Source organism: Lepus europaeus, chromosome 8, assembly GCF_033115175.1.
Source record: "Lepus europaeus isolate LE1 chromosome 8, mLepTim1.pri, whole genome shotgun sequence".
NCBI classification, from domain to species: domain Eukaryota; kingdom Metazoa; phylum Chordata; class Mammalia; order Lagomorpha; family Leporidae; genus Lepus; species Lepus europaeus.
In genome coordinates, this window is record NC_084834.1 from 79,279,161 (window position 1) to 79,305,432 (window position 26,272).

At 38.7% G+C, this 26,272-nt stretch overlaps 1 protein-coding gene across 4 annotated transcripts in view; it reads right to left on the reverse strand.

The window, feature by feature from the left end:
• Positions 1-26,272, reverse strand: part of RAP1GDS1 (Rap1 GTPase-GDP dissociation stimulator 1) — a 177,343-nt gene that overhangs the window by 51,888 nt on the left and 99,183 nt on the right. For 2 of the 4 annotated variants that reach the window (XM_062199845.1, XM_062199844.1), the window contains exon 5: positions 6,395-6,541. The exons of the other annotated variants lie outside the window; for them this stretch is intronic. In XM_062199845.1, coding sequence (XP_062055829.1) covers positions 6,395-6,541 — 147 coding nt within the window. The remainder of the gene's footprint in view (positions 1-6,394; positions 6,542-26,272) is intronic. 4 annotated transcript variants of the gene reach the window in all.

The window sequence follows — 26,272 nt, forward strand, 5'->3', positions numbered from 1 at the left end:
CAAAACCAAGCTATTTGAATGTGTTCACTATGAAAATGAACAGCAGGATTAGAAATTTGTTTTTACAGGTTGAAATTAAGTACTGGCTGAAATTAATTTCATATTAAATGATCTTTAAATTAGAGGACAGAAAACACTTTAAAGCCTAAACAGTAAGTACTGAGCTCAATAGTGAAAAATTAAGTGTTATGACTCCATAACACATCCCAGAAGTTGCATTTCCTAAATAATAGATAGGCTCCTTTCAACCATGGTTTAGTTCTAACTGCAGACAGCAAAGAAACAAATTATCATGCATGTATCCAAGAGAGATTTCAGGAAGCATACAAAAAAAAAAAAAAAAGAAGAGAGAAATTATTCTTTCAATAATAGGGAGTTAAGGTATGAGAGAAGACTTAGCTTTATTTATAGAAACCATATAAATGTATATAAAAATACAGATCAGAAATCACAGATTGTACCCATTAATTTTAGAAGGAATGAGTTTTCCTTTTCCTGAAAGCATGTTTATTATCTCTGCTTTTTCTCTCTTATAGCATGGATTACATATAAAACAAATAACTTTGGTCTTTGTGTTAAGTGCTTATCATCATTTATAACTTGCTTTAGTGTTATAAGAGATTTCCCTTCATTTTGTATCTCTAGCACAATGGCATTGAGAAAAAAATCAAACTAATTATAGAGTTTTCTGTCAGATAATTCTTTATTATGGGTACTTGTAACAAAGTGATGGTGACCACCAAGAGATTCCTCCACAAGGTGCTCTTCTGGTCTCTATTGAATTGTTTTATGTTACCAGTTTGCTTTTATTCAAACCTTTTTTTTTTTTTTTTTGACAGGCAGAGTGGACAGTGAGAGAGAGAGAGGGACAGAGAGAAAGGTCTTCCTTTGCCGTTGGTTCACCCTCTAATGGCCGCCGCAGTAGCGCGCTGCGGCCGGCACACCGCGCTGTTCCGATGGCAGGAGCCAGGTGCTTCTCCTGGTCTCCCATGGGGTGCAGGGCCCAAGCACTTGGGTCATCCTCCACTGCACTCCCTGGCCACAGCAGAGAGCTGGCCTGGAAGAGGGGCAACCGGGACAGGATCGGTGCCCCGACCGGGACTAGAACCCGGTGTGCCGGCGCCGCAAGGCGGAGGATTAGCCTGTTGAGCCACGGCGCCGGCCGCTTTTATTCAAACCTTTTACGTGTACATAAGCACATTTCTCAAGGCTACCGACCAACTCTTGGAAAGTTGTAAGTGCAGATCTGATCACTGTTATTATCACTATTTTTTCAATGCCCTTTTCTGCTACTACCATGTATGTGGATAGAGAATATCACTAATATAGTGAGAAGGAGTTTATAATTCTTCTAACTTACTTAATGAAGAAAATCCAATTCCAATAACATTATTCTTCTCCAAGTACTAATTTTGTTAATTAAAAAATCTTAGACTATACTATAAATCCAGAAAAGTCAGTATTTTCTAAACCACTATGTGCTAAAATAATGTAATACCGACTGTGACTTAACCAAAAGCTTGATTAAAAGTTTTGACTTTATAATGGTGCCAAAGCGATCTTCAATCACTAGAAACCATATTTCAAACTATGATCTTCTTCCAAGCTAGCAATATGAGGTACAGTATTCTCATGATGTTGTGTAGCAGCAGTGACTCATGGTTCAGAGTTAGCCACACAACCATGAGGTAAGCAACCAGCACACTACAATGCATTGTTCTGCTTAACTACAATGTTTGGTAGATGCATTTTGGAAGCATGATATTGAAAAGTTATGGGGGGAGAGGACTGGCACTGTGGCATAGTGAGCTAAGCCTCCACCTGTGGAGCTGGCATCCCATATGGGTGCCGGTTCAAGTCCTGGCTGCTCCTCTTCTGAACCAGTTCTCTGCTATGGGCTAGGAAAACAGAAGATGGCCCAAGTGTTTGGGCCCCTGAACTCGTGTGGGAGACTCAAAGAAGCTCCTGGCTCCCGGCTTTGGGTGGGCCCAACTCTGTCCAAATCCGGCTATTGCAGCCACTTGGGGAGTGAACCAGCGGATGGAAGACCTTTCTCTCTGTCAAGCCCCACCCCCCTGCCCTGTAACTCTACCTCTCAAATAAATAAAATCTTTAAAAAAGATTTTATTTTTAATTTATTTATCTTTAAAAAAAGTTATGAGGGGGTTTGTCAGGACCTAATCCCAGAACAGCTGGGTAACTAAAGAAAATGTTTAGTCTTCATGGCAGTGTTTTGGTATTGAGTTACCAAAGCTGTAAAAGGATATTTAAGAAACTAATAAGGGGCCAGCACTGTTGTGCAGTAGGTTAAGCCTCTGCCTGTGGTGCTAGCATTCCATATGGGCACCAGTTTGAGTACCAGCTGTTCCATTTCCCTTCTAGCTCCCTGCTGATTGTCTGGGAAAGCAGCGGAAGATGGCACAAGTCCTTGGGCCCCTGCACCCATGTGGGAGACCCAGAGGAGGCTCCTGATTCCTGGTTTCAGATCAGCACAGCTCCAGCTGCAGGAGTAAACCAGCAGATGGAAGACATTTCTCTGTCTTTCCTTCTCTCTGTCTATATCTCTCAAATAAAATCTTAAAAAAAAAAAAAGGAACAAATGAGAAATGTTAAGGGTCTTCAAAAAAATTCATGGAAAATGTACATTACTAAGAAACCATGCATAGATTTCACAATTTTCATACCAAAATAAGCTTATCTTTTAATTCCATTTTTTGTATAATTATGAAGTATCTTTGTATAAATATCTATAATTAAATGAGTTCTTTGTTAACAGAATATAATTTTTCAATTTTTAACAAAAGAAAAAAGAAAGTTCAACACATTCTCTCAAATTGAATGCCTTGTTAACATGCATTTTACAGCCATAACTATCAGATATTCAGGTTATTTTCGAGAATCACAGAATTTCAGGGTGTGTTTGGCAACATGAAACAGGTATCATTTTCCAAAATGGATAAATCTAAAATGATTTTTCCTAGACAAAGTTTTATTTCTGCCTTTTTAAAAATATGATGTCATTTATACAACATTATTGACATAACTTCTCTGGCTAAGCAATATAACTTTTATCTCACATATTCCACACTTACCTGTCTGAATATAAAAAGTTTTAATTGCTTCATTAATGTGGAAATAAGAGTTTAGCTCATAGCTTAAAAGTACAGACTTTTTAAAAGACTTCTTAAACTGAAATTTTCAGTGTAATTCATTTTATATATATATGTGTTATGTATGTATACAGTTATCAAATAGTAAAAAAGTCTTTATTAAATATTTTCATAATATGTCCAGCTTGCATTTGTTTAGAAAACTTGTTTTATTCTCAATTTAATGGATTGAAAAAAATTATGCTCTGAGTTTCACCTACTGGACAAGAGTATTTGTATCAAGATGTCCTAAGTCTCAGTCTGATGAAAATGCGTCTGTCTTCAAGGAAAACAATGTTGGAAGGTTTTTGTGATGCTTTTCAATACTTTCTTATCTGCATATTTAAAAATTTTATCTACAGAATTAGGGAATAATTCCTTATTTATGGGTAATGCCTAGGTTATTCATTCTAAAGGCAGAGTTAAGTTTTAAGCTGGAGTAGATTTTTATCACTTACATTCTTTTTTAAAAATTTTATTTATTTGACAGAGTTAGACAGTGAGAGAGAGAGAGAGAGAGAGAAAGGTTTTCCTTCCGTTGGTTCACCCCCAAAATGGCCACCACAGCTGGAGCTACACTGACCGAAGCCAGGAGCCAGGTGCTTCCTCCTGGTCATCCATGCGGGTGCAGGCACCCAAGCACCAGGGCCATCCTCCACTGCACTCACAGGCCACAGCAGAGAGCTGGACTGGAAGAGGAGCAACCAGAACTAGAATCCAGCACCTATATGGGATGCTGGCACCGCAGGCAGAGGATTAACCAAGTGAGCCACAGCGCCGGCCCCCAATTATATTCTATGCACAAATTAACAGAGGCTTAAATTCAACAGTAAATATATTTAAAAATAAACTATATGTATCAGTGCCAATAAAAAAGTACCTCTTATGTTTCAAAAAGCTCTAATTTTTTGTCTCAGGAACACATCTAGGTGGACAGAATCAATACTAACTAATCTGTAGTAAAAAAAAACCCAAAAAACCCTATATTTAAATTGTTAAACACAAATTCTACAGAAAAGAGTCAGTAAATGAACACAACAATAAAGATGCTTGATAAGGATGCAAAACAGATCAAGGAGGACATAACTTGAGTCAAAGATTATTTGGCAGAAAACGAACCACTTCACAAATTGATGCTTATAACAGAAAGTAAAAAGGAAGCAGAGGAAAGATGATGATGATGATAGTTACAAGTTTGACATTTGTCCCTTAAAATTATTAAAGGTTGCTTATATTTTAACTAGTAAGCTTTAAAAGCTACATTCAGATTGTAGCTTTTGGAACAGCAGAACAAAACAGCAGAACATTTATTTGTCCAGTAATATTCTGAGAAAAGTTAATGCAGTTCTCCAAAGTATCTAAGCTATTTCCTAGGAATACGCATTTAGGCAATGCACTAGTTAAACAACACAACAGGTAGTTGTTAATAACTACCTCCTTAGTATACCTCTCTATACACAGTGCTCTATAGTATTGATTCAATCACTGTCTCCTTTGGATGAGAATTAGTAATGTTTTCTTGAAGACCATGTGGCCATTTAATAACCTTTTGTACAGAGTTCTAAACAGCTTTCTCAAATGACTAACAAATAGTTTAGGTGCATAATAAGACTAACTCTATTACATCTAGAACTGCTATAATAACTTTATGAATAGTTTCTTTCCTTTGTTTTTCTAAAAACACTTTCTCCTATGTAGCACTTTCCTCCTTTCCCAAATACCCCAGCCCAAATGAAGTTATAGGGAATGAAGCAAAGTGGACAACCAACCAATAATTTCTTAATGCAACTCAAAAACTCATGATCAATGTTGATTATTTAAGAAATTGCTCTTCATTTCATGAATTACCCAGACATTGTCCTTTTTGTTTCTCCTGTTCATAATTAGGACAGTTTCTCTTCAAAATTAATTCTACTGGGGGTGGGAGGAATAGAAATAATTGATACTGTAAACACTACCATTTGTCATTAGCTCAAGCTTAATAACCATCTGCTCAATAAAAACTATTATTATTATGGACAATTTTGAGAAGCTCATGCATTAGCAAAATGAGACCTGAAGCCACTTCATGTTCAGCTCAACAGTGTTAAGGAAACAAATGTAATACAACATTTACAAATCAGATGTCATTACGAAAAGCTACACTTCTTCCCGTCCTCAAATAAAAAGATGTAGAATCTGGCCAACCTGCCATATAACAACTGGCTAGATGGGAGCAGTAGCTCTTCCCTTATAGGACATGGCGATTAATCACACTGCAGAGCCCATCATTCCTGGTTCTCACTAACACCAAGGGCAAAATGTCAGTGGTCATTTGTGATCAAGTCTTATCTTTTTAAAAAATTACTGAGAATATTTCTTAGCTGCACTATTAGCAAAAGTGAAAGAAAAAAAAAAAAAGAAAAAAAATGTAGAAGGGTCCCTGTGTTTCTAGATCACATGAAAATAAAGAGTAACATTGCATGTTCAATATGGAAATATCTTGGTAGAAAGACCACAACTAAAAAACTTCTGTACAACAAACCACAAAGACCTTATTTCTATTACATGCCAAAAACATAACACAATTTGAGTGTCTGAGCCACACAGTAATCATATAAAATAACAAAATGACTGATATTTTGTGACACAAAAGTACTGTGATGCCTTAATATCACTGTTTTTATGTTCATTTATTTAACCCTATAAGCTATCTGAAACCTGTTGATATGTCATTTGCTGCTAGGTTCTAAAAATGCCTGATAGAGAAAAGAAGCTGCTGTTTAAAAGACTTTATTAAATTTATAAATTGTGCTGTCTGAAATTGCTCTAAATGTCATTTTACTAAAGCCAGATTTTATCAAAGTTATTTTAAAATTCTTCCAAGTCAATCTAGTATCTAGATAAAATAATTTTACTTTTATACACAGCATTTACATTTTAAACTAATTCTGATATTAATATAAAGCAATAAACACAATGCAATTTATTTTTAGTACTATTTATTTCAAGAATGTTCAGAGCTAGAAAGCTTAAAGTGTACCACAGACTGTTTTTTGTTTGGGTACTGATTAACATGGGTGAACCTTTAAAAACTACTCCCATTTAATAAATTAGAACATTTTGTATTTTTGAAACCTTAAAACTTAATGTTGGCTTAATGTCAGGAATTCTTTGTCATTTTACAAATATTTTGTTTTACACTATAGTAAAGATTCTTTTTAATTTTTCCCCCAGAGATAAAGCAAGTTTTCAGTTTTGTTTACCATTCTCATTGCTATAGTTCATCAGCATGCCACAAAAGACAGTCAAGAGCTTCTCATTGGCGGGATCTGTTATACTGCACAGTGACCTTAAATGGTCAACTACAATCTGTGCACCACCTGCTTGGTCAACTGCACTTCTGCCCTCATCTGTAAAACAAAGAGTTAAATTACAAATAAAAGAAAAAATAAACGTACCTTATAACTTCAAATACAAAACATAATAGTGCTATTCTTTATTTAATAAGTAGAAAATAAATCTAAGCAGGGCATCAAATATATCTTTTTGGATAAACAAAACAAAACAAAACAAACCAAACATGGAAATGGGAGTGGGATGGGGAAAAGAGACAACCATGTTTTAAGAGAATAAAAGATTACTCTCATTGGCATCATACAGGAGCTTAAATAACTTTTTTGTTTTCAAGATGTTTACGTTGCAACATTATTTATCCCTTCTTTCACAAATGAGAATTCTGTATCACAGAAATAAAAAGGAAGTAAGTGATATTCTAGTAGTATGAGTTTTTGTTCCTCAGCTTAAAAATGGCTAAATATATCTATCATTAGTTTTCAAAGTTACCTATTATCAAAGAAAACTGCATAATACAAAGTATAATTTTCGTATTAGTTCTAGGCTCTTTTTAATGACATCTTTAATACTCTTTAATAAAATCTAGAGATTTGTTTCCCTTTTTCATTCTTATGCTTCTTTTTTCCTTTTCCCCTGTTTTCTGGAGCATACCAATACATTGCAACATTACAACTAGTGTCAAAAGATAGTCAAACATACGTTCTTTCCATTATGTGTACATCTATACTGCATAGAACAGGTGTCATTGCACGGCTGGGACACATGGACAGCTATACAATACTTTCTAAACTTACATATAGACATAGAAAGAGGTCAAAGGAAGAATATCTTTCTAAATCTGACATCCTTATATAAAATATGTTAGCCTCTAGAACAGTACTGTACAACAGAAACAGAAGCCAAAAGTGTAATTTAAATTTCTAGTGACTACATTAAAAAATTAGAAATTAATTTTAGTGATAGTTTATTCAATCCAGTATATCTAAAACATATAATACAAACTACTAATTTATAATCTTTTTTATAACCTACAAAATCCAACTATATTTTACCTAGATTACCTACATTTCAACTTCTCAATTGCCACATTTGGCAATGGCAACCCCAGTGCACAGCTCAGCTACAAACGTTTAAAAACAGGATAAATAAAAGACTCACAAGGGAATTATAGCTGTGAAATTAACATATGTGTGATTTTCATTCTTCTCATGAAAGAATTAAAACTAAGGCTATACCTTTAAAACTGCTGGAGTGATATTATATAGTGATACAATATATGCAATATTTTGTGGTGCATGCTCATGCACAAATACACATATAACACAGCAGGGCCTCAGAAATACTAGCTTCATAACGTGCAGAAATTTCAGAAATTCATATTAAAATGCAACAGTATACTTTTATCCACTTAGTTTCATTGCATTATTATATAGATGCAGAACAGGATCCTATGCTAATTAGTAAGATCAAAGAAATCTCTTTTGCCAGGATAACTACTGAAGATGAACCAGCCAACAAGAGTGGTCAAAACTGATCTCTTAAGCTTTATTTTCCAGTAACAAATGTCTGTTGTCTAAATTCTGGAGTAATCTCTTTGTGGATGTTATCTCAGCAAAGTAAACTTTTGGACTATCAATCCAAATGTTCAGACTCTCAATAATCTGAATGCACAGTAAACTCTATCCTTCAACTGAAAAGCTCAGACAGTACTTGATTCTAAATGCTGAATACAGTCTTCCAAAATTCCCAACACGGATGCTTAAGATGTATAAGAAGTAAACCTTACAGAACAATTGTACTAAGTCTTAATTTCATGTACTAGGAAATCACAGTTTAGAAAATATGTAGAGAGTCTTTGCAGTGAGTTTTTAAAAATGAAGATGGTTTTCTATCAGCACTAAGCTATTCAATGTTCAAATCTGTTCAACAATTTTAATAATGCAATAAATAAGATAAATAAGAGTACAACTACAATTAGAAGGCAAATTGTGTTTCAGAGCCACAATACTTTTTCTCTTCCCTCCATTCCCTCCCTCCCCAGCTTGGATTGCCTAGAACACAGCTCCTTATTCATGAGTTACTGAGAGGAAGTTGCAAAGCATAAATTCAGTCTCTGTAACAGAAATTATAATCTTAGTGAACTTGAAAAGAAAATTTAAAAAGCATATATTACAATAGCAGTTGTCTTAATTTAAAAAATTTAACCACAGCTCTAGGAATAGTTACACAGTTCTCCCCCCAACCCTCACCTTTTGGACAAAAGCAGTAAGACTTTAAATGTCTATTAGAACAGCTATCTCTGCACAAGTCCATATAAGCTGATATTTCAGAGTCAATGTAGCTCCACCGTTTTGTTACACGTACTATTGTTCACTTATAAGTAATTTTTTTTTTAAGATTTATTTTATTTATTTGACAGGCAGAGTTACAAAGAGGGGTAGAGACAGAGAGAAAGGTCTTCTATCCTCTGGTTCACTCCCCATTTGCCGCAATGGCTGAAGCTGAGCTGATCCGGAGCCAGGAGCCAGGAGCCAGGAGCCAGGAGCCAGGAGCTTCTTCCAGGTCTCGCATGCAGGTGCAGGGGCCCAAGGACTTAGGCCATCTTCTACTGCTTTTCCAGGCCATAGCAGAGAAATGGATCAGAAGCGGAGTAGCCAGGTCTTGAACTGCCGCCCATATGGGATGCCAGCACTTCAGGCCAGGGCTTTAACCTGCTGCGTTACAGTGCCAGCCCCAGCCTGTCAACTCTTTAAGCCCTTCTGCATTCTTTAGTGAATATCCATACAGTAGTTTTCAACACAAGTATGACCTTTCTTCATACTAGGTAAGAGCAAGGCTTTAAATCTAAACAGATGCTGGATTTCATTACCAGCTTCTCTCCCCACTTTCCAAAAAAGACAGAAAGTTCAAATTTTTGAGAAAGTCTCTGTGAGGGGGAAAATTGGGGAGGTAGCCCAGTACTTGAAAAGGAACATTGGCATATAAACTAGATCTTAAAAATTCTTTGCCTACCACTTTCCAGCTGTGTGAATATGCAATTACCTAGTCTTTGTATTTCTTCTATCAGCTATACAATGAGGATAAGAAGTCCTCTATCTCTTTTAAGAATTAAATGACATGAAATATGAAGACTCTTTAAAAAGTGCATGGAAAAAGCATATTATGACAAAGCTATACAGAGGTATCAAATATATTTTGTACAAAAATTTATCTTTTTCTGAAGACATTAATTTTTTTTAAATTTGCAAGGTAGAATTAGAAGGAGAAGGAAAGAGAGAGAAATCTTCCATCCCCTAGTTTACTCCCTAAATGGCCACCATGGCCAGGGCTGAGCCAGGTCTAAGTCAGGAGCCTGAATTACATCTGGGTCTCCCATGTGGGTGGCAGAGGCCATTTTTCCACTGCTTTCCCAGGCACATTAGCAGGGAGCTGAATAGGAAGCGGGGCAGCCAGGGCTTGAACTGGCACTCTTATGGGATGCTGGCATCTCAGACGGCAGCTTAACCTGTTGTACCATAACACCAGCTCCTTAAATTTATCTTTTTAATCTCATTTTACCCAGAAACTTTAAACAAATTATATACAGGGATGACCCCAAACCTTGCTGGGTGCAGCTCATTCTCAAGCGAGTCCACACTCCCTTTCATGTATTTTTACTTTGCTGAAAGTAAATCTTATTCTCTTAACTTTAAGTATGTCTCAGCCTCAAATTCTTTAGTGTGTTGGAGACAAGAACTTAGACCCAGCCACCTGACAACACCTGGACCGCTGGCAAGGACTCATGCAAACTCAGCCTAACTCCCACAGGCCAACAAACCTATGGGACCTTACTAACACTGCCACAGGAAACTATCAACTGGGCCCAGTAGGCCACCTCTAGGTCTACTGTGACATAGACTGTCTGCCAGTAATACTCCCATGACTCTGGCTTTGTTCTCACAGCTGAAAGCTACTACTGTGACCCACAGAAACCCACTGAGACTGAGGAACACTTTAGGTCCTCACCACCATCGATACAGAAGACTACATTAGAGCATCCAAATGAATCTAAAACCAAAGTCACCTACCAGGGGCTGGTGCTGTGGTGCAGTAGGTTAATCCTCCGCCTGCAGTGATGGCATCCTATATGGGCGCCAGTTCTAGTCCCGGCTGCCCCTCTACCAATCCAGCCCTCTGCTATGGCCTGGGAAAGCAGTAGAAGGTGGTCCAAGTGCTTGGGCCCCTGTACCCACGACAGGAGACTGGGAAGAAGCACCTGGTTCCTGGCTTCAGATTGGAGCAGCTCCATCTGTTGTGGCCATTTGGGGAGTGAACCAACAGAAGGAAAACTTTTCTCTCTGTCTCTCATTCTCACTTTGTGTAATTCTACCTCTCAAATAAATAAAATCTTTACAAAAAAAAAAAAAAAAGTCACCTACCAAACTGACGCAGAAAGCTAAATCTTCAGGAAAAAGACTTTTACTACAAAAGCCTCCCTTTAAAAGCAAAAGAGACACCTGATCCACCAAATGTCCTAATATTAATACAGGGAAACAAATGTGAAAATGTAAAGCAATATGATGCCTTCAGAGGGATACATGTAATGCCTGGTAACCGACTCAAAGAAAAGGAGACTAAAAAACACCTCATAAGGAATTAAAAAGGATGATTTTAAATATATAAGAAAATACAGATGGAGCATTTAACAAAATTAGGAAAACAATGTATGATATAAATGAGAAATTCAGCAGAGATGTTATAAAAGAACAGAAATCATGCAAATAAAGAACTCAGTCAGTTAAGTAAAATGTACATTAGAAGGAAGCCTTAATACCAGACTACATAAGGCAGAAGAATATCTCAACTTCAGGACAGATTTTATAAAATACAACATACACCCCAAAAACCTGAGACCTTTGGGACACCATTAAATGGATGAATACTCAAATCTGCAGACTCTCTGAAAAAGAATTAAGCTACAGAAAAAATATTTAATAAGATAAAAGCTGAAAACTTCTTCAATCTTGAGAAAAATATATGGACATTCAAGAACAGAAAGTCACAGGAACCCCAAATAGACATGACCACAGAAGATCTGCCTGCAATATATCATAGTCAATCTTTCAGAAGTGTAACACGGGACCAGCATTTTGGCATAGTGGATAAAGTGCCACCTGGGATCCTGGATGCTGGTTTGTGTCCTGGTTGCTCCACTTCCAATCCTGCTCCCTTCTGATGGCCTGGGAAAAGCAGAAGATGGCCCAAGTGTGTAGGCCCCTCTACCCACATGGGAGGCTGGGATGAGGCTCCTGGCTCCTGGCTCTGGCCTGGCCCTACCCTGATCATTGCAGACAAATGAGGAATGAACCAGCAGATATAAGATATATCTCTCTCTCTTTCTCTCTCTCTCTCTGTAATCCTGACATTCAAATGAAAATAAATCTTTAAATAATTAAAATGGTGGAACATCAAGAGTGAATTGTAAAATCTACAAGAGAAAAGTGCCAAATCATATTTATAGAAACTCCAATTAAAGCAACAACAGATTGTTAAGCAGGAACCTTAAATGCTAGGAACGCAAGTATATTACAATCTCTGAAAGGAAAAACTGCCAACTAAAACTACTATACCCAGCAAAGATATCCTTCACAAATGACGGAGAAGTAGAAAGGTATAGAGGATACCATCGAAATGTTCTCAGGGGAGCACACTCCCCTGGAATAGACATGGATGCAGTTATGTCTCTGCCTATGCAGGCTGGGTAAGGGCACACCCTCCCAATGGAATGCCCTGGCAGAAGCATCTGGGGGCTAATAGGCTTTTTAATTGATACCTACTGTTTTTGGGAACTTGCAATAGCATCTGAATGGATCTGTCTGTGAAGATATACATCATCATTCTGTTCTCTGTCATGCATCACCAGACCGGATTCCTTTCCCACCATAAAGCTGATGTACAACCTTGCCTACATGTTTGCTAGCTTGTAGATGTGCTTGTACCCTCTAATAAAAAGTGCTGGCCGACAGCTATCCAGTGGCATGCTCTTTTGATGGAGGCCCCCATGTTCTATGTCTTCCTTTGGAAAACCCCACAGAAAGTTTTTCCAAGACAAGCAAAAACTGAAGGACTTCACCACTACCAGACGGCCCTCATGAGAGATGCTTAAGGGAGTACACACATTCAGAAGCAAAACAAAGATATCTACCACTATGAAAACATTTGAAAGTATAAAACTTACTAGAAAAGACATATACAAAAGAGAAAGAGAAAACAATCAAACCTTATCAAAATAGTAAACTGCTAAACCATGGAGCGGAAAAAAACAGGATATACAAAATCTACTGAAGAAATTAAAAAAACATAATAGGACTGTCATTACTATACAATAATAACCTTTAATGTAAATGAACTAAACTTCCAATTAGAAGATACAAACTATCTGAGTACATTAAAAAACAAGACCCAACAATATAGTGCCTACAAGAAACTTACATTACCAGTAAAACACACAAACTGGAAGTGAAAATGATGGAAAAAGACATTCCACACAAGAAACCAGAAGCAAGCAGTAATAACTATACATATGAGACAAAGTGAACTTTAAGACAAAAAATATAAGAGAGACAAATAAGGCCACTAAATATAAGGGATCAATTCAACAAAACAAGACATGACAATTGAAGTGTATATAAAACTAATGCTGAAGCACTGAATTTTATATTAAAATTTTTTTGAAAAGGAGAACAATAGGCTCTAATACAGTGATAGTGTGAGACTTTCATATTCCACAATGGATAGATCATCCAGGCAAAAAGTCAACAAAGAAACATTAGAGTTAAGCAATACGATAGACCAAATGGACCAAACAGAACATCGCATAACATTTCATCCAATACCTGCAAAGTACAAATACTTCTAATCAGCATATGGGCACTCCTAAGAACAGAACATATTTAAGTCACGAAACTAATCTGAGAATATTTTAAAAAATCAAAATCTATAAATTAACAACAAAAGAAACTTCAGGAAATACACAAATTCATGGAGACTGAACAACATGCTTCTGAATGAACACTTGGTCACTGAGGAAATCCAAAGGGAAATGAAAAAATTTCAAATGAAAATGGAAACACAACATACCAAAATTTGTAAGGCACACTAAAAGCAGTACTAAGAATTTTATAGCAATAAACTCATATATAAAAAACAAAACCACAACCTAGATCCCAGACAACTGCAAGATGCATCTCAAAGACCAAGAAAAGTAAAAACAGGGCCAGCACCACAGCTCATTTGGCTAATCCTCCGCCTGTGGCGCTGGTACCCCAGGTTCTAGTCCTGGTTGGGGTGCCGGGTTCTGTCCCGGCTGCTCCTCTTCCAGTCCAGCTCTCTGCTGTGGCCTGGGAAGGCAGTGGAGGATGGCCCAAGTGCTTGGGCCCTGCACCCGCATGGGAGACCAGGAGGAAGCACCTGGCTTCTGGCTTCGGTCAGTGTAACTCTGGCTGTGGCTGCCATTTTTGGGGGGGTGAACCAGCAGAAGGAAGACCTTTTTCTCTGTCTCTCACTAACTCTGCTTGTCAAAAAAAAAGTAAAAACAAACCAAACCCAAAGTATGTAGAAAGGAATAATGAAGATCAGAACAAACAAAATGGGAAAAAATGAAAAAGATAAATGAAACAAGGAATTATTTTTTTGAAAAGATAAAATCAACAGAACTTTAGCTAGACTAACCTGGAAAAAAGGAAAGGTGACTCAAATAAAATTGGAGATGAAAAGGCAGATATTACAACTGATACTGTTAGATAGGAAGTCAGATATGTGTGTGACAAAGGCCTAAGGAGACATTTGGGTCCAGCATATGCATCTCAAAGTCAGGGGCAGCCCAGTATCTGCACTTCAAAGGCACCCAGCCCCTTCTACCTGATAACCATCCTCCCTCTAAGGCTCCTCTAAGGCAGGGCGGTGCCAACCAGGCTTCCCCCTGTCTGTTAACTTCAGGGGGAAAACTCAGATAGGAGTTTTTCTATTTACATCCAAAAAGTCCTTTGTTCCAAGAGAAGCAGAGGTGGGGAAACAAGACCCATCTCCTTAAAACCTTAAAAACCCTCCAGCCTGTACATTGTGATTTAATGCTATAACTAGTACTCAAACAGTATGTTTCACTTTGTGTTTCTATGTGGGTGCAAACTGTTGAAATCTTTATACTAAATTGATCTTCTGTATATAAAGAGAATTGAAAATGAATCTTGATGTGAATGGAAGGGGAGAGGGAGCAGGAGAGGGGAGGGTTGTGGGTGGGAGGGAAGTTATGGGAGGGGGAAGCCATTGTAATCCATAAGCTGTATACTGGAAATTTATATTCATTAAATAAAAGTTTAAAAAAAAAAAACCTCCAGCCTCAACCGGACTGTGCGCTTAGCCCTCTGCCTCGCTGCTGAGCCGCCTGCCTGGCCTGCCCAAGTGTATTCTCTCCACCCAACCATGTAACCCCGCTCTCCCCCAGTCCAAGCAACTGGGCACTCTCTCTCAGGTTCTGTTTGGAGAGGTGCCCATCCATTCTTACGGATGTCTCTTCCCTAATAAACCTTGCTATTTTACTTTCCGCTACTCTCTGTCTCATGCCTGAATTCTTTCTTGCGTGATGCCATTCACCGGTAGCAATACTGCAACACTACAAGGGATTATTAGAGAGTATGAGGAACAAGTATATACCAACAAATTGGAAAACCTAGCAGAAATGGATAACCTTCTGGATAGATAAAAGGTATCTGGACCATGGAGACTTATATGAAATCTGAACAGAATAATTATAAACAATGAGAATGAATCACTACCAAAATATCTCCCAATAAGGAAAAGCCTAGGAACAGATGGCTTCAGTGCTGAATTCTACTAAATTTTTAAGGAAAAATTAAAACCAATTCTTCTCAAACTATTATAAAGAATTGGAAGAGACAGAACCCATCCTAACTCATTATTTGAGGCCAGTATTACCCAGATACCAAAACCAGAAAAGGACTCAATTAAAAAAGAAAACCAATTACCCTATGAACAAAGATGTCAAAGTTTTCAGTAAGATATTGACAAATCAAACTGAAGAATGAATCAAAAAGATCAGTCACCATGATTAAGTGGGATGTTTCCCCAGGGATGCAAGGATGGTTCAACATAGGCAAAACAATAAACATAACAGGATAGGTAATCCAAGATGGTAGCTGAGTAAGATGCTCTGGGGATCATCTCACCAATCTGAAAAGCTATTCACGTACCAAGTTACCTTCATAAAAGCTAAGGAAGCCAGGTGAGAGACCATATTGTCTGTATTTAATATAATCACAAGAAAGATGCTTTGCACAAGGCAGGCATCAAAGAGTTGCATGTATTATCCTTTCTCCTGCTTTACGCAGTGCAGGCTGGGACAAGCTCCATGCCCCCTACCTGGGGTTAGGAGAGGGAATTAATTCTCGACGTTAGACTTAAACTCATTTCCAGATCTCCCACTACAAAACCCAGTGCTGGACAGAGTCAAACAGTTACTACCTCAGGCCAGTATCCACATAGTGAACCTCAGTTACCCTCCTTAGGCAGGAGGCCAGCAAACTGCCTCTATCACTCCTTCCCCAACTGCTGGCAGACAGTAGAACAAGATTTCAGTCATTGGGGAGTTAAGGTGGGCAAGTCAGTACAGGAAATTTCCTTGAAGCTCAGTGTGGGTCAGACACTGTGAGCCTCAGCACCAGACAAAAGCCCAGAAGCTTCTTCTCCCAAGGCAGTGTTCACAGACAGAGTCTATATCAGACTCAGCATTAAAAGAAAGCCTGTTTCCTCCAATTGATTTAGTTATTTTGACCTGTATCATTATCAGCCTGCATGGGCCACGTGCAAGGGTCCAGAGCCATATAGAATCCCAAGATACCTGACTACATTTGTCAAGAATTCAGCTGTAGTAATAAAAAGCTAAGAAAAAGCTACTAACGAAGTGAATAGGTTATATCAGCTCAAGATATTAAACATTCACAGTCAAGTTCGGGCAAGATCTATTGGTTTGGCTATCTGGTGAGGCCAGAGGACGGCAATGGAGGAGCTCATGTAGAGGAATGATCATATAGTAAGCCAGGAAGCAGAGGTTGCTAGGGGCAAGTTGGCTTTTATAAACCATCCTTCTCAAGAGAAATACCTTCAGAGGACATGCCCACAGTAAGCAAAGGACCTCTCCCTAGGCTGAACTCCTAAACATTATTAGATCAACTGTGTACTCTGTTAGTACTGACAACCCATGAAATTGGGATTTAAACATCTGCATGATTTTGGAAGCTAAATCCTATTCACACCATAGCACTGGTTGCAGGAACAGGTTTATAGAGATGGACAACATTTTTTAGAAACTTCCCCAGCTCATTCTGAATCACAAACCAACTGAGGATTTTGGAAAAATCTGGGATGGGGTGCTCTGTAGTGCTGAAACAGCAATAACACACCAGCAGCTGACTCTCAGCAGACCTAGACCTGCTCACCAACTAGTACCCAAATAAAAGTGTCCACAAGCTCAGAAGATAATCAGACTGGCTAGAATTCCTGGAAGGTAGGCACAAAGTAAACCACATTATGAAGACTGGAAAAAAAATCCTAATCTTTCAATGTGTAGATGGCATTGTATACCAAGAAGCATCAAGAACATTCATTGAACCATGGCCTCATTTCATGAACAAAATTAGAAATCAGAAACAGATAAGATAGCAATGGAAATAAGCAAATTCTCAGATGTAGAATTCAAAATAGCTATTTTAAGGAAACTCAAGAAGCTTTAGAAAAACAGAGAAAATTAAATATTCTAACAAAGAAACTTTACAGAGATGGAAGTAATTATAAAACATTCATAAATCTTTGAGCTGAAAAGCACACTCAGCAAATTTAAATTTTCATACAAGGCATACAATAGCAGATTTAGCAAAAATACACAGTTGAAGGGGCAAAGAGTGAAGCTTGTAAGAAATTTGGGAGAGCATGAAAAGATTAAATATTCAACTTACTAAGGTTCAAGAGGAATTTGAGAAAGTCAAAGGGGTAAAAAGCAAAGAGAAAATAACAAAAAATTCCCCAAACTTAGATAAAGACAGAATTGCTCGGCTACAGAACCGTCAAATGTCACCAGATCCAACTCAAACAAATCTACCCCAAGACATATGACAATCAACAACTCCAAGGTTAAAAGTAGCTGCAACAGTAAAGACAACATGTAAGTGTGATCCCAATTTGTCTGACTGCATACTTCTCAGCAGAAACCTTACATGCCAGGGAACAGTGGGATGAGATTTTCTCAGCACTAAAGGAGCAAACCAACCAAGAATATCATACTCTTAGCTATTATATATGAGGGAGATATAAAGACATTCCCAAACAAAAGCTGACTTTATCATCTCCATATCTGCCCGAGAAGATTAATGCTAAGGGGCATTCTTCAAATTGAAAGAGATGCTAACAAGTAAAAAGAAAATATCTGAAAATAGAAACTCACTGAATAGTAATAATAGAAGTAAAATTAGGCATGTATAACCAATTGTTCTTCAACAAAGGTGCTAAGAACATACACTGGAAATAGGACAGTTTTTTCATTAAATGGTGCTGTAAAAGTGGGATATCCACACATAGAAGAATAAAACTAGAACCCTTTTACCATATACAAAAATTAATTCAAAATGGATGAAAGACCTAAATAAAAGATATGAAACCATTAGCAGGAAAAATATGATATTGAAATGAATAAGGATTTTATACACAAGAACTCCAAAAGCATAGGAAACAAAAGCAAAAATACTTATATTTGTTTCATCAAACTAAGACACTTCTGCACAGAAAAGGAAATAACCAGCGGAGGGAAGATATAACCTAGAAATGGAAGAAAATATTTGCCACCCATGTATCTGAGAAGCAATAAAAACCAAAATATATAAAGAACTCAACAATAGCACAGAAACAAATAATCCAATTAAAAATGGGCAATAGATCTAAATATACGTTTTCTTTTCCAAGGAAGACATATAAAATGCCCATGCTCTATCCGTATACAAAAAATTCTATTCAACATCACTAATCTTCAGGGAAATACAAATCAAAACCACAAGGAGATATCATCTCACTCAAGTGAGAATGGCTACTATCAAAAGGCAAGATAACAAGTATTGGCAAAGATGTGGAGAAAAAAGAACGCTTGTACCCCATTGGTGGGAACATAAGGTCAGTCATAACAGTATGAAAGTTTCTCCAAAAATTAAAAATAGGGCCAGGTGTTTGGCTTAGCAGTTATGACGCCAGTTAAGCTGCCTGCGTGCCACACTTGGAGTGCCTGGGTTCAGTTCCCAGCCCTGGCTCCTGATTCCAGTTTTCTAATAATGCGGATTCTGGGAAGAAGCAGATGTAGCTGAGGTAATTGGGCCCCTGTCACCAATGTGGGAAATCTGGTTGAATTCCTGGCTCCCAGCTTCTGCCCAGTCCAGTCCCTGCTGTCTTGGGCATCTAGGAATTAAATTTGCAAATGGTATCTTGATCTACCCCCACTTTTCACCTCCCACAACCTCAGATACCAATTTTCTCTACCTCTCAAATTAATAAAAAATATAAAACAAAATATAATGTAAAAATATTAAACTCCAAACTACAATATGATCCAACAATTCCAAAACTGGGTATATACTCAAGGGTAACGAAATCACTGCATTGAATAGACATTTGTACTCCCATATTTATTGCAGCACTATTCAGAACAGCCAAAAAATGGAAACTACCTGTCTATTAAGTGGTGAATAGACAAAGAAAATGTGACACACATAAACACTGGAATAGTATTCAGGCACTAAAAAGGATGAGATTCAATCAGTTGAACATCATGGAGGTCACTACATTACAGGAAATAAACTAGACAAAGAAAGGCACGTAATCATGACCTCACTCATATGTGGGATCTTAAAAAAAAATAAAATTGGCAGTGAATGTAGAATGGTAGCTACCAGAGACTGGAAAGAATGTGTGTGTGGAGGGAGAATGGGGGGGACAAGAGATGAGAAACAGTTGATTAATGGTACTAAGTTATAGTTAGATAGAAGAAGGAAATTCTGACATTTTTTTTTTTTTTTTTTTTTTGACAGGCAGAGTGGACAGTGAGAGAGAAAGACAGAGAGAAAGGTCTTCCTTTTGCCGTTGGTTCACCCTCCAATGGCCGCCGCGGTAGGCACGCTGCTGCTGGCGCACGCGCTGATCCATTGGCAGGAGCCAGGTGCTTCTCCTGGTCTCCCATGGGGTGCAGGGCCCAAGCACTTGGGCCATCCTCCACTGCACTCCCTGGCCACAGCAGAGAGCTGGCCTGGAAGAGGGGCAACCGGGACAGGATCGGTGCCCCGACCGGGACTAGAACCCGGTGTGCCGGTGCCGCAAGGCGGAGGATTAGCCTGTTGAGCCACGGCGCCGGCCCAGGAAATTCTGACATTCTATTGCACCACGAAGTAAAGGCAGCTAACAGTAATGTCACATGCATATAAACTACAGGTATTAAAAGACTAGAAGAGGACTTTTAATGTTTTCTCTAAAGACGCTTGAAAATATCACTATGCTTACCATGAACTTAATCTTTAACAATGCACACATGTATCAAAGACATTACCAAGGGGTATCCCACAAATATTGTATAGTTTTTATGTATTAACTTATAAATAATCACATTAACAGAAGACAGACAAAAATATACAAGTACCTCAGCATATGGAGAAAAAGCCTTTGGTAAAATTTAACATACTTTCATGATTAAAACCCTGAAAAAATTAAGCACAGAAATACTGCACCCCAATAAAATAAAGGTTATTCATGACTGCCCCACAGGCAATAGTGAATGGATGGGGAAGTGCTGAAACCTTTTCCTTCAAGATCTGGACTAGACAAAGTTGTCCACTGTACCATTCTTAATAAATACAGTACAGAAGTCTTGAGAGTAATAAGGCAAGAGAAATAAAAAGCATAAAAAAGGAAAGGAAGAAGTCAAATTATTCCAGTTAAAGATAATATGATTCTTTATATAGAAAAATCTAAAAACTCTACCAAGAGGCTGGTGTTGTGACACAGTGGGTTAAGCTGCAACCTGGGACCCCAGCATCCCATATCAGAGTACTGGTTCAAGACCCAGGTGCTCCACTGCTGATCCAGCTTGCTGGTAATGCTCTGGGAAAGCAGTGAAAGGCCTCTGCCACCCACACTGAAGAGCCACAAGGAGTTCTGGGCTCATGCCTTTGGCTTGGCCCAGTCCTGGCCACTGCAGCCATTTGGGAAGTGAACCTGTGGATCGAAGATACCTCTCTCTGTCACTCTGTCAAATAAATAAATCTTTAAAAAAACTGACTATAATGAACAAGAAGTAAAGACCCTACCAAAACTATTAGAATAAATTTAGTAAAGTTGCAATATACAAAAATCATTAGCATTTTATATAATAATGAGCTCACTGAATAATCATAATGCAGTCCCATTCACAATAGTTACAAAAAATACCTTGAGGCTGGTGCTATGGCTCACTAGGCTAATCCTCCACCTGTGGCGCCGGCACCCCAGGTTCTAGTCCCGGTTGGGGTGCCGGATTCTGTCCCGATTGCTCCTCTTCCAGGCCAGCTCTCTGCTGTGGCCCCGGAGTGCAGTGGAGGATGGCCCAGGTCCTTGGGCCCTGCACCCGCATGGGAGACCAGGAGGAAGCACCTGGCTCCTGGCTTCGGATCAGCGAGATGTGCCGGCCGCAACGGGCCGGCTGTAGCAGCCACTTGGGGGGTGAACCAAGAGAAAAAGGAAGAGCTTTCTCTCTGTCTCTCTCTCTCTCTCTGTCTAACTCTGCCTGTCCCCCCCCCCCAAAAAAAAAAATCATTGCTAGAAGAGGAGTAAATGGATTAAAAAAATACCTTGAAATAAATTTAATAAAGGCTACAAAAACTACAATGAAAATTAAAAATACTGATGAAGAAAACACAAATAAATGGAATGACTTCCTATGGTCATAGATTGCACAAATTAGCATTGTTAAAAATATACATACTGCAGTTGGTGCCTGCAGGGCAGGCATCCCATATGGGTGCCAGTTTGTATCCTGGCTGCTCTACTTCTGATCCAGCTCTTTGCTATGGCCTGGGAAAACAGTGGAAGCTGGCCCAAGTCCTTGTGCCCCTGCACCCATGTGGGAAACCAAGAAAAAGCTCTTGGCTACTGACTTTGGATCGGCGCAGCGCCAACCACTGCAGCCATCTGAGGGGTGAACCAGCAGATGGAAGATCTCTCTTTCTCTGCCTCTGCCTCTCTGTAACTCTGCCTTTCAAAAAAAAAAAAAAAATCCATACCACCCACAGTGACTTACAGATTCAATGTAATCCCCTTCAAATTATCAACGACATTCTTAAAAAGAACTAAATCCTAAAATTAATATAGAAGCACAAGAAACCTAGATAACCACAACTAATATTTATTTATTTGTTTGCAGAGCTACAGAGAGGGAAGCAGAGAAAGACATGTCTTCCATCTGCTGGTTCGCTCCCCAGATGGCTGCAACAGCCAGCACAGGTAGAGACCAGGAGCCAGTAGCTTCTCCCAGGTCTCCCATGAGGGCAGCAGGGATCCAAGTACCTGGGCCATTTTCTGCTGCTTTTCTCAGGCTGTTAGGAGGGAGCTGGATCAGAAGTGGAGCAGTTAGGACATTAAGGAGAGCCCAATATGAAATGCTGGCATCACAAGAGGTGGCTTTTACTCACTACACCACAGTGCCAGCCCCAGCCAAAAAAATCTTAAGCAAAATGAACAAAGAGGCATCACAACACCTGATTTCAAGATGTACTACAGGGCTGTAATAACCAAAACAGCATGGCATTGGCATGAAAACAGTCACATCGACCAATGGAACAGAACAGAGATCCCAGAAACTGGCATGAAAGCAAACACAGGAACCAATGAAACAGAACAGGGATTCCCCCAAATGAATCAATGCATGTACAACCAAGTGACTCTTCACAAGGTGCCAAAAATACACACTGCAGAAAGATCAACATATTCAGAAGACTACATTTTTTTTGTCTCTTTCACCCCTGCCCCCAGCAATCTCAAATGCTACACAAAAATCAACTCAAGATGATCAAATGTGTAGGTCTCAGACTTGATACAAGTAACTACAGGAAGAAAACTTGGGAGAAGTACTTCAAGACAACGGTATAGGTGATAGCTTTATGGATAAGACATCAGCAGTACAGGTAACAAAAGCGAATACAGACAGATGGGCTTTATCAAACTAAAAACTTCTTCACAGCAAAGAAAACAATCAACAAAGGAAGAGAAAGCCTACAAAATGGGAGAGAACTTTTGCAAACTATGCATCTGATATATTCATAGAAACTAAAAGAGTCAGCAACAAAGACCTTTTAAAAAAAAAGTAGTTCAAATGGCTAACAAATTGATGAAAAAATGCTCAACATCATTAGGGAAAAGGAAATCAAAACTACTGTATCATCTCGCTCCAGTTAGAATGGCTATTGCCAATATGGCAAAAAAAAAAAAAAATAACAAATGCTGATGAGGATATGGAGAAAAAAGAACTCTTACACACTGTTGGTGGGAATGTAAATTAGCATAGTCATTATGGAGAAAAAAATGGAGGTACTCAAAAACTAAACACAGAACTACCAAATGATACAACTATCCCACTTCTGGGTAAATATCGAAGGGCAATTAAATCAGCCTATCAAAGAGATACTTGCCCTCTCATGTTCATTGCTGAACCTGAACTATTGACAATAGTTAAGATACAGAATAAACCTAGATTCCCACTGACAGATGAACAGGTAAACCATGTACACACAATGGAATATTATTCAGCCATAAAAATGAAATCCCATCACTTGCAACAAAATGAAAAGAACCAGAAGACATGATGTTCAGTGCAGTAAAGTTAGACTAGGAAAGACAAATATTACATGTTCTTTTTGTTATGAAAGATTTTTTTTAAAACAAGTGGAAAAGATGTACAGGGGGCAGAGGTGGAATAGAAGCAGGGTAGGCACTGGGTACCAAAACAGATAGAAGGAGTAACTTCTGATGTTCTCTAGCACAGTGGAGGTAACTACTTATTATATATTTTATGAACAGAGCTTGAAGCCTCCAGTCATAGAGGGATGTCTGGGAGAGGTAAACACTGATTGCTTTCATTTGATTGATACACATTGTGTACATTTGTTAAACTGTCTCACTGTACTCCATAGAGTGTATAATAATCACTAGGGTAATAAATTTTTTTTTAACAAAAGGGTTGAGGAGATGGAAACGCTAACCTGATTAGATCAATATCCATTAAATACATGTAAGAATCTGCAATTTTCATGCTGTCTTCCACTTTATGGTTTAAACATTATATTTTTCTTACTCTCAGAAATTCTCATATCAAATACAAATAATGAATTATTCCCACATACATATCTGTCATTGGTTTTCCTCCCACACTCTAATTATTTGTGTAAAAACAGGATCTTTGTTCCTGATACATCTATCTGCTCAGATGACTTATTTCCCAGAAGTTATCATCCTTTGTGAAATCAGTAATTGTTACTGTAGTGATATTGTCATGTAGCACCAAAAAAACAGTACATGGGAGAAATAAATAGCAAGAGCTGATATCAGTAAGATTTCATCTAAATATCATTTAAAATAACATTAAAAACATTAGAAAATTGCACGTGGAAATACTGTTGGATTAGTTTTCTTTTGTTATTGAAGACTTCACCTTTACTATTACAAGGTGTATGGACTATTGTACTTTCCTCATTTTCTCTCTTTTCTATAAAAGCATCCTGCACATAATGTTCTGCAAGTGTTATTTAACGATGCTGGCTATGCATACAAGTGTTACACTAAGTGCTAACTGTTCCATAAAATTAAAGAGGGTGCACAACATACAGCAAAAATGCTGTTTAAGGTTATTGATAGCCATAACAAAAACCAATGTATGGAGAAGCTATACACAAATACCTTCTATTGTGGGTGTATTTCAGAGAGAACAATGATTAATGAATTATGGTAAATTATAAATCATGCTTTTTTTCTTATATTTTACCTTAGACTTTTCTTAAAGAAATTATGTGATTTCGGCTGGCACCATGGCTCAATAGGCTAAGTCTCCACCTGTGGCACCGGCATACCGGGTTCTAGTCCCGGTCGGGGCACTGGATTCTGTCCCGGTTGCCCCTCTTCCAGGCCAGCTCTCTGCTGTGGCCAGGGAGTGCAGTGGAGGATGGCCCAAGTTCTTGGGCCCTGCACCCCCATGGGAGACCAGGAGAAGCACCTGGTTCCTGGCTTTGGATCAGCGCGGTGCACCGGCCGCAGCGTGCCAGCCGCAGCGGCCACTGGAGGATGAACCAACGGAAAAAGGAAGAGCTTTCTCTCTGTCTCTCTCTCTCTCTCACTGTCCTCTCTGCCTGTCAAAATAAATAAATAAATAAATAAAATTAATTATGTGATTAAACATCAGCATTCTGAAGAACTTGGGAAGTCTGAATTACATCAATATTTTTTCATTAAATACTTTTAAGAAAAAATATTGCCTTTGCCATCTTACTCAGTATTAATTGATAACTTTTTTTTTTTTTTTTTTTTGACAGGCAGAGTAGACAGTGAGAGAGAGACAGACAGAGAGAAATGTCTTTCTTTGCCATTGGTTCACCCTCCAATGGCCGCCGCAGCCGGTGTGCTGCGGCCGGCGCACTGCACTGATCCGATGGCAGGAGCCAGGTGCTTCTCCTGGTCTCCCAAGGGGTGCAGGACCCAAGCACTTGGGCCATCCTCCACTGCACTCCCGGGCCATAGCAGAGAGCTGGCCTGGAAGAAGGGCAACCGGGACACAATCTGGCGCCCGGACCGGGACTAAAACCCGGTGTGCCGGCGCCGCAAGGTGGAGGATTAGCCTAGTGAGCCACGGCGCCGGCAGTTGATAATTTTTAAAAACATTTATTTAGTTATTTGAAAGGCAAAGTTACAAAGAGAGAGAGAGAGAGAGATCTTCCATCTGCTGGTTCACTCCCCAAATGGCTCCCTTGCAGGGACTGGGCTGGGCTAAAGCCAGGAGCCAGGAGCTTCTTCTAGATCTCCCATGTAGGGGCAGGGGCCCAAGCACTTAGGCCATTTTCCACTGCTTTCCCAGGGGCATTAGCAGGGAGCTGGATTGGAAGTAGAGAAACTGGGATCAAAATCAGTGCCTCTATGGGATGTCAGCATTGCAGGCAGCGGTTTAACCTGTTATGCCACAACACCGGCCCCAATAATCTATTTTTGAAGACTTATTTCTGAAAGGTTCTTTGATGCCTTCCTCCCATTCCAAATTTTTCAAGATATCCGTAAATGTAACAATTATCGAGACCAATCTATATAATAACTGTCTAAAATGCACACTAAACAACCAAAAGTTGATGGACAAAATCCATTTCTCAAATCACTGGTTTAGGGCTTAAAGTGACATAATACAATAACACAATTTTCACATCCCTATCAAAACTCAAGGAAAGTCACAAATCCACTCATTGAGATCCATTTTGAGAGTGAGAAATTTCTAAAACTTACAGAGGAAGTGCTTTATATAACAGCATTTAGAAGCACAGCCAAGAATAGCCCCAAGTACAATCTTTTCTTTAACTGTGTAAATTATAGGCCTGTAAGAACGACAAGTCCTTACCTGCACTAAATAATCTTTTCCCACATCCCTGTCCTCTTATCCAGGATGACCTGCCCAAATATTCATAGTTTTCTAAAGCTCC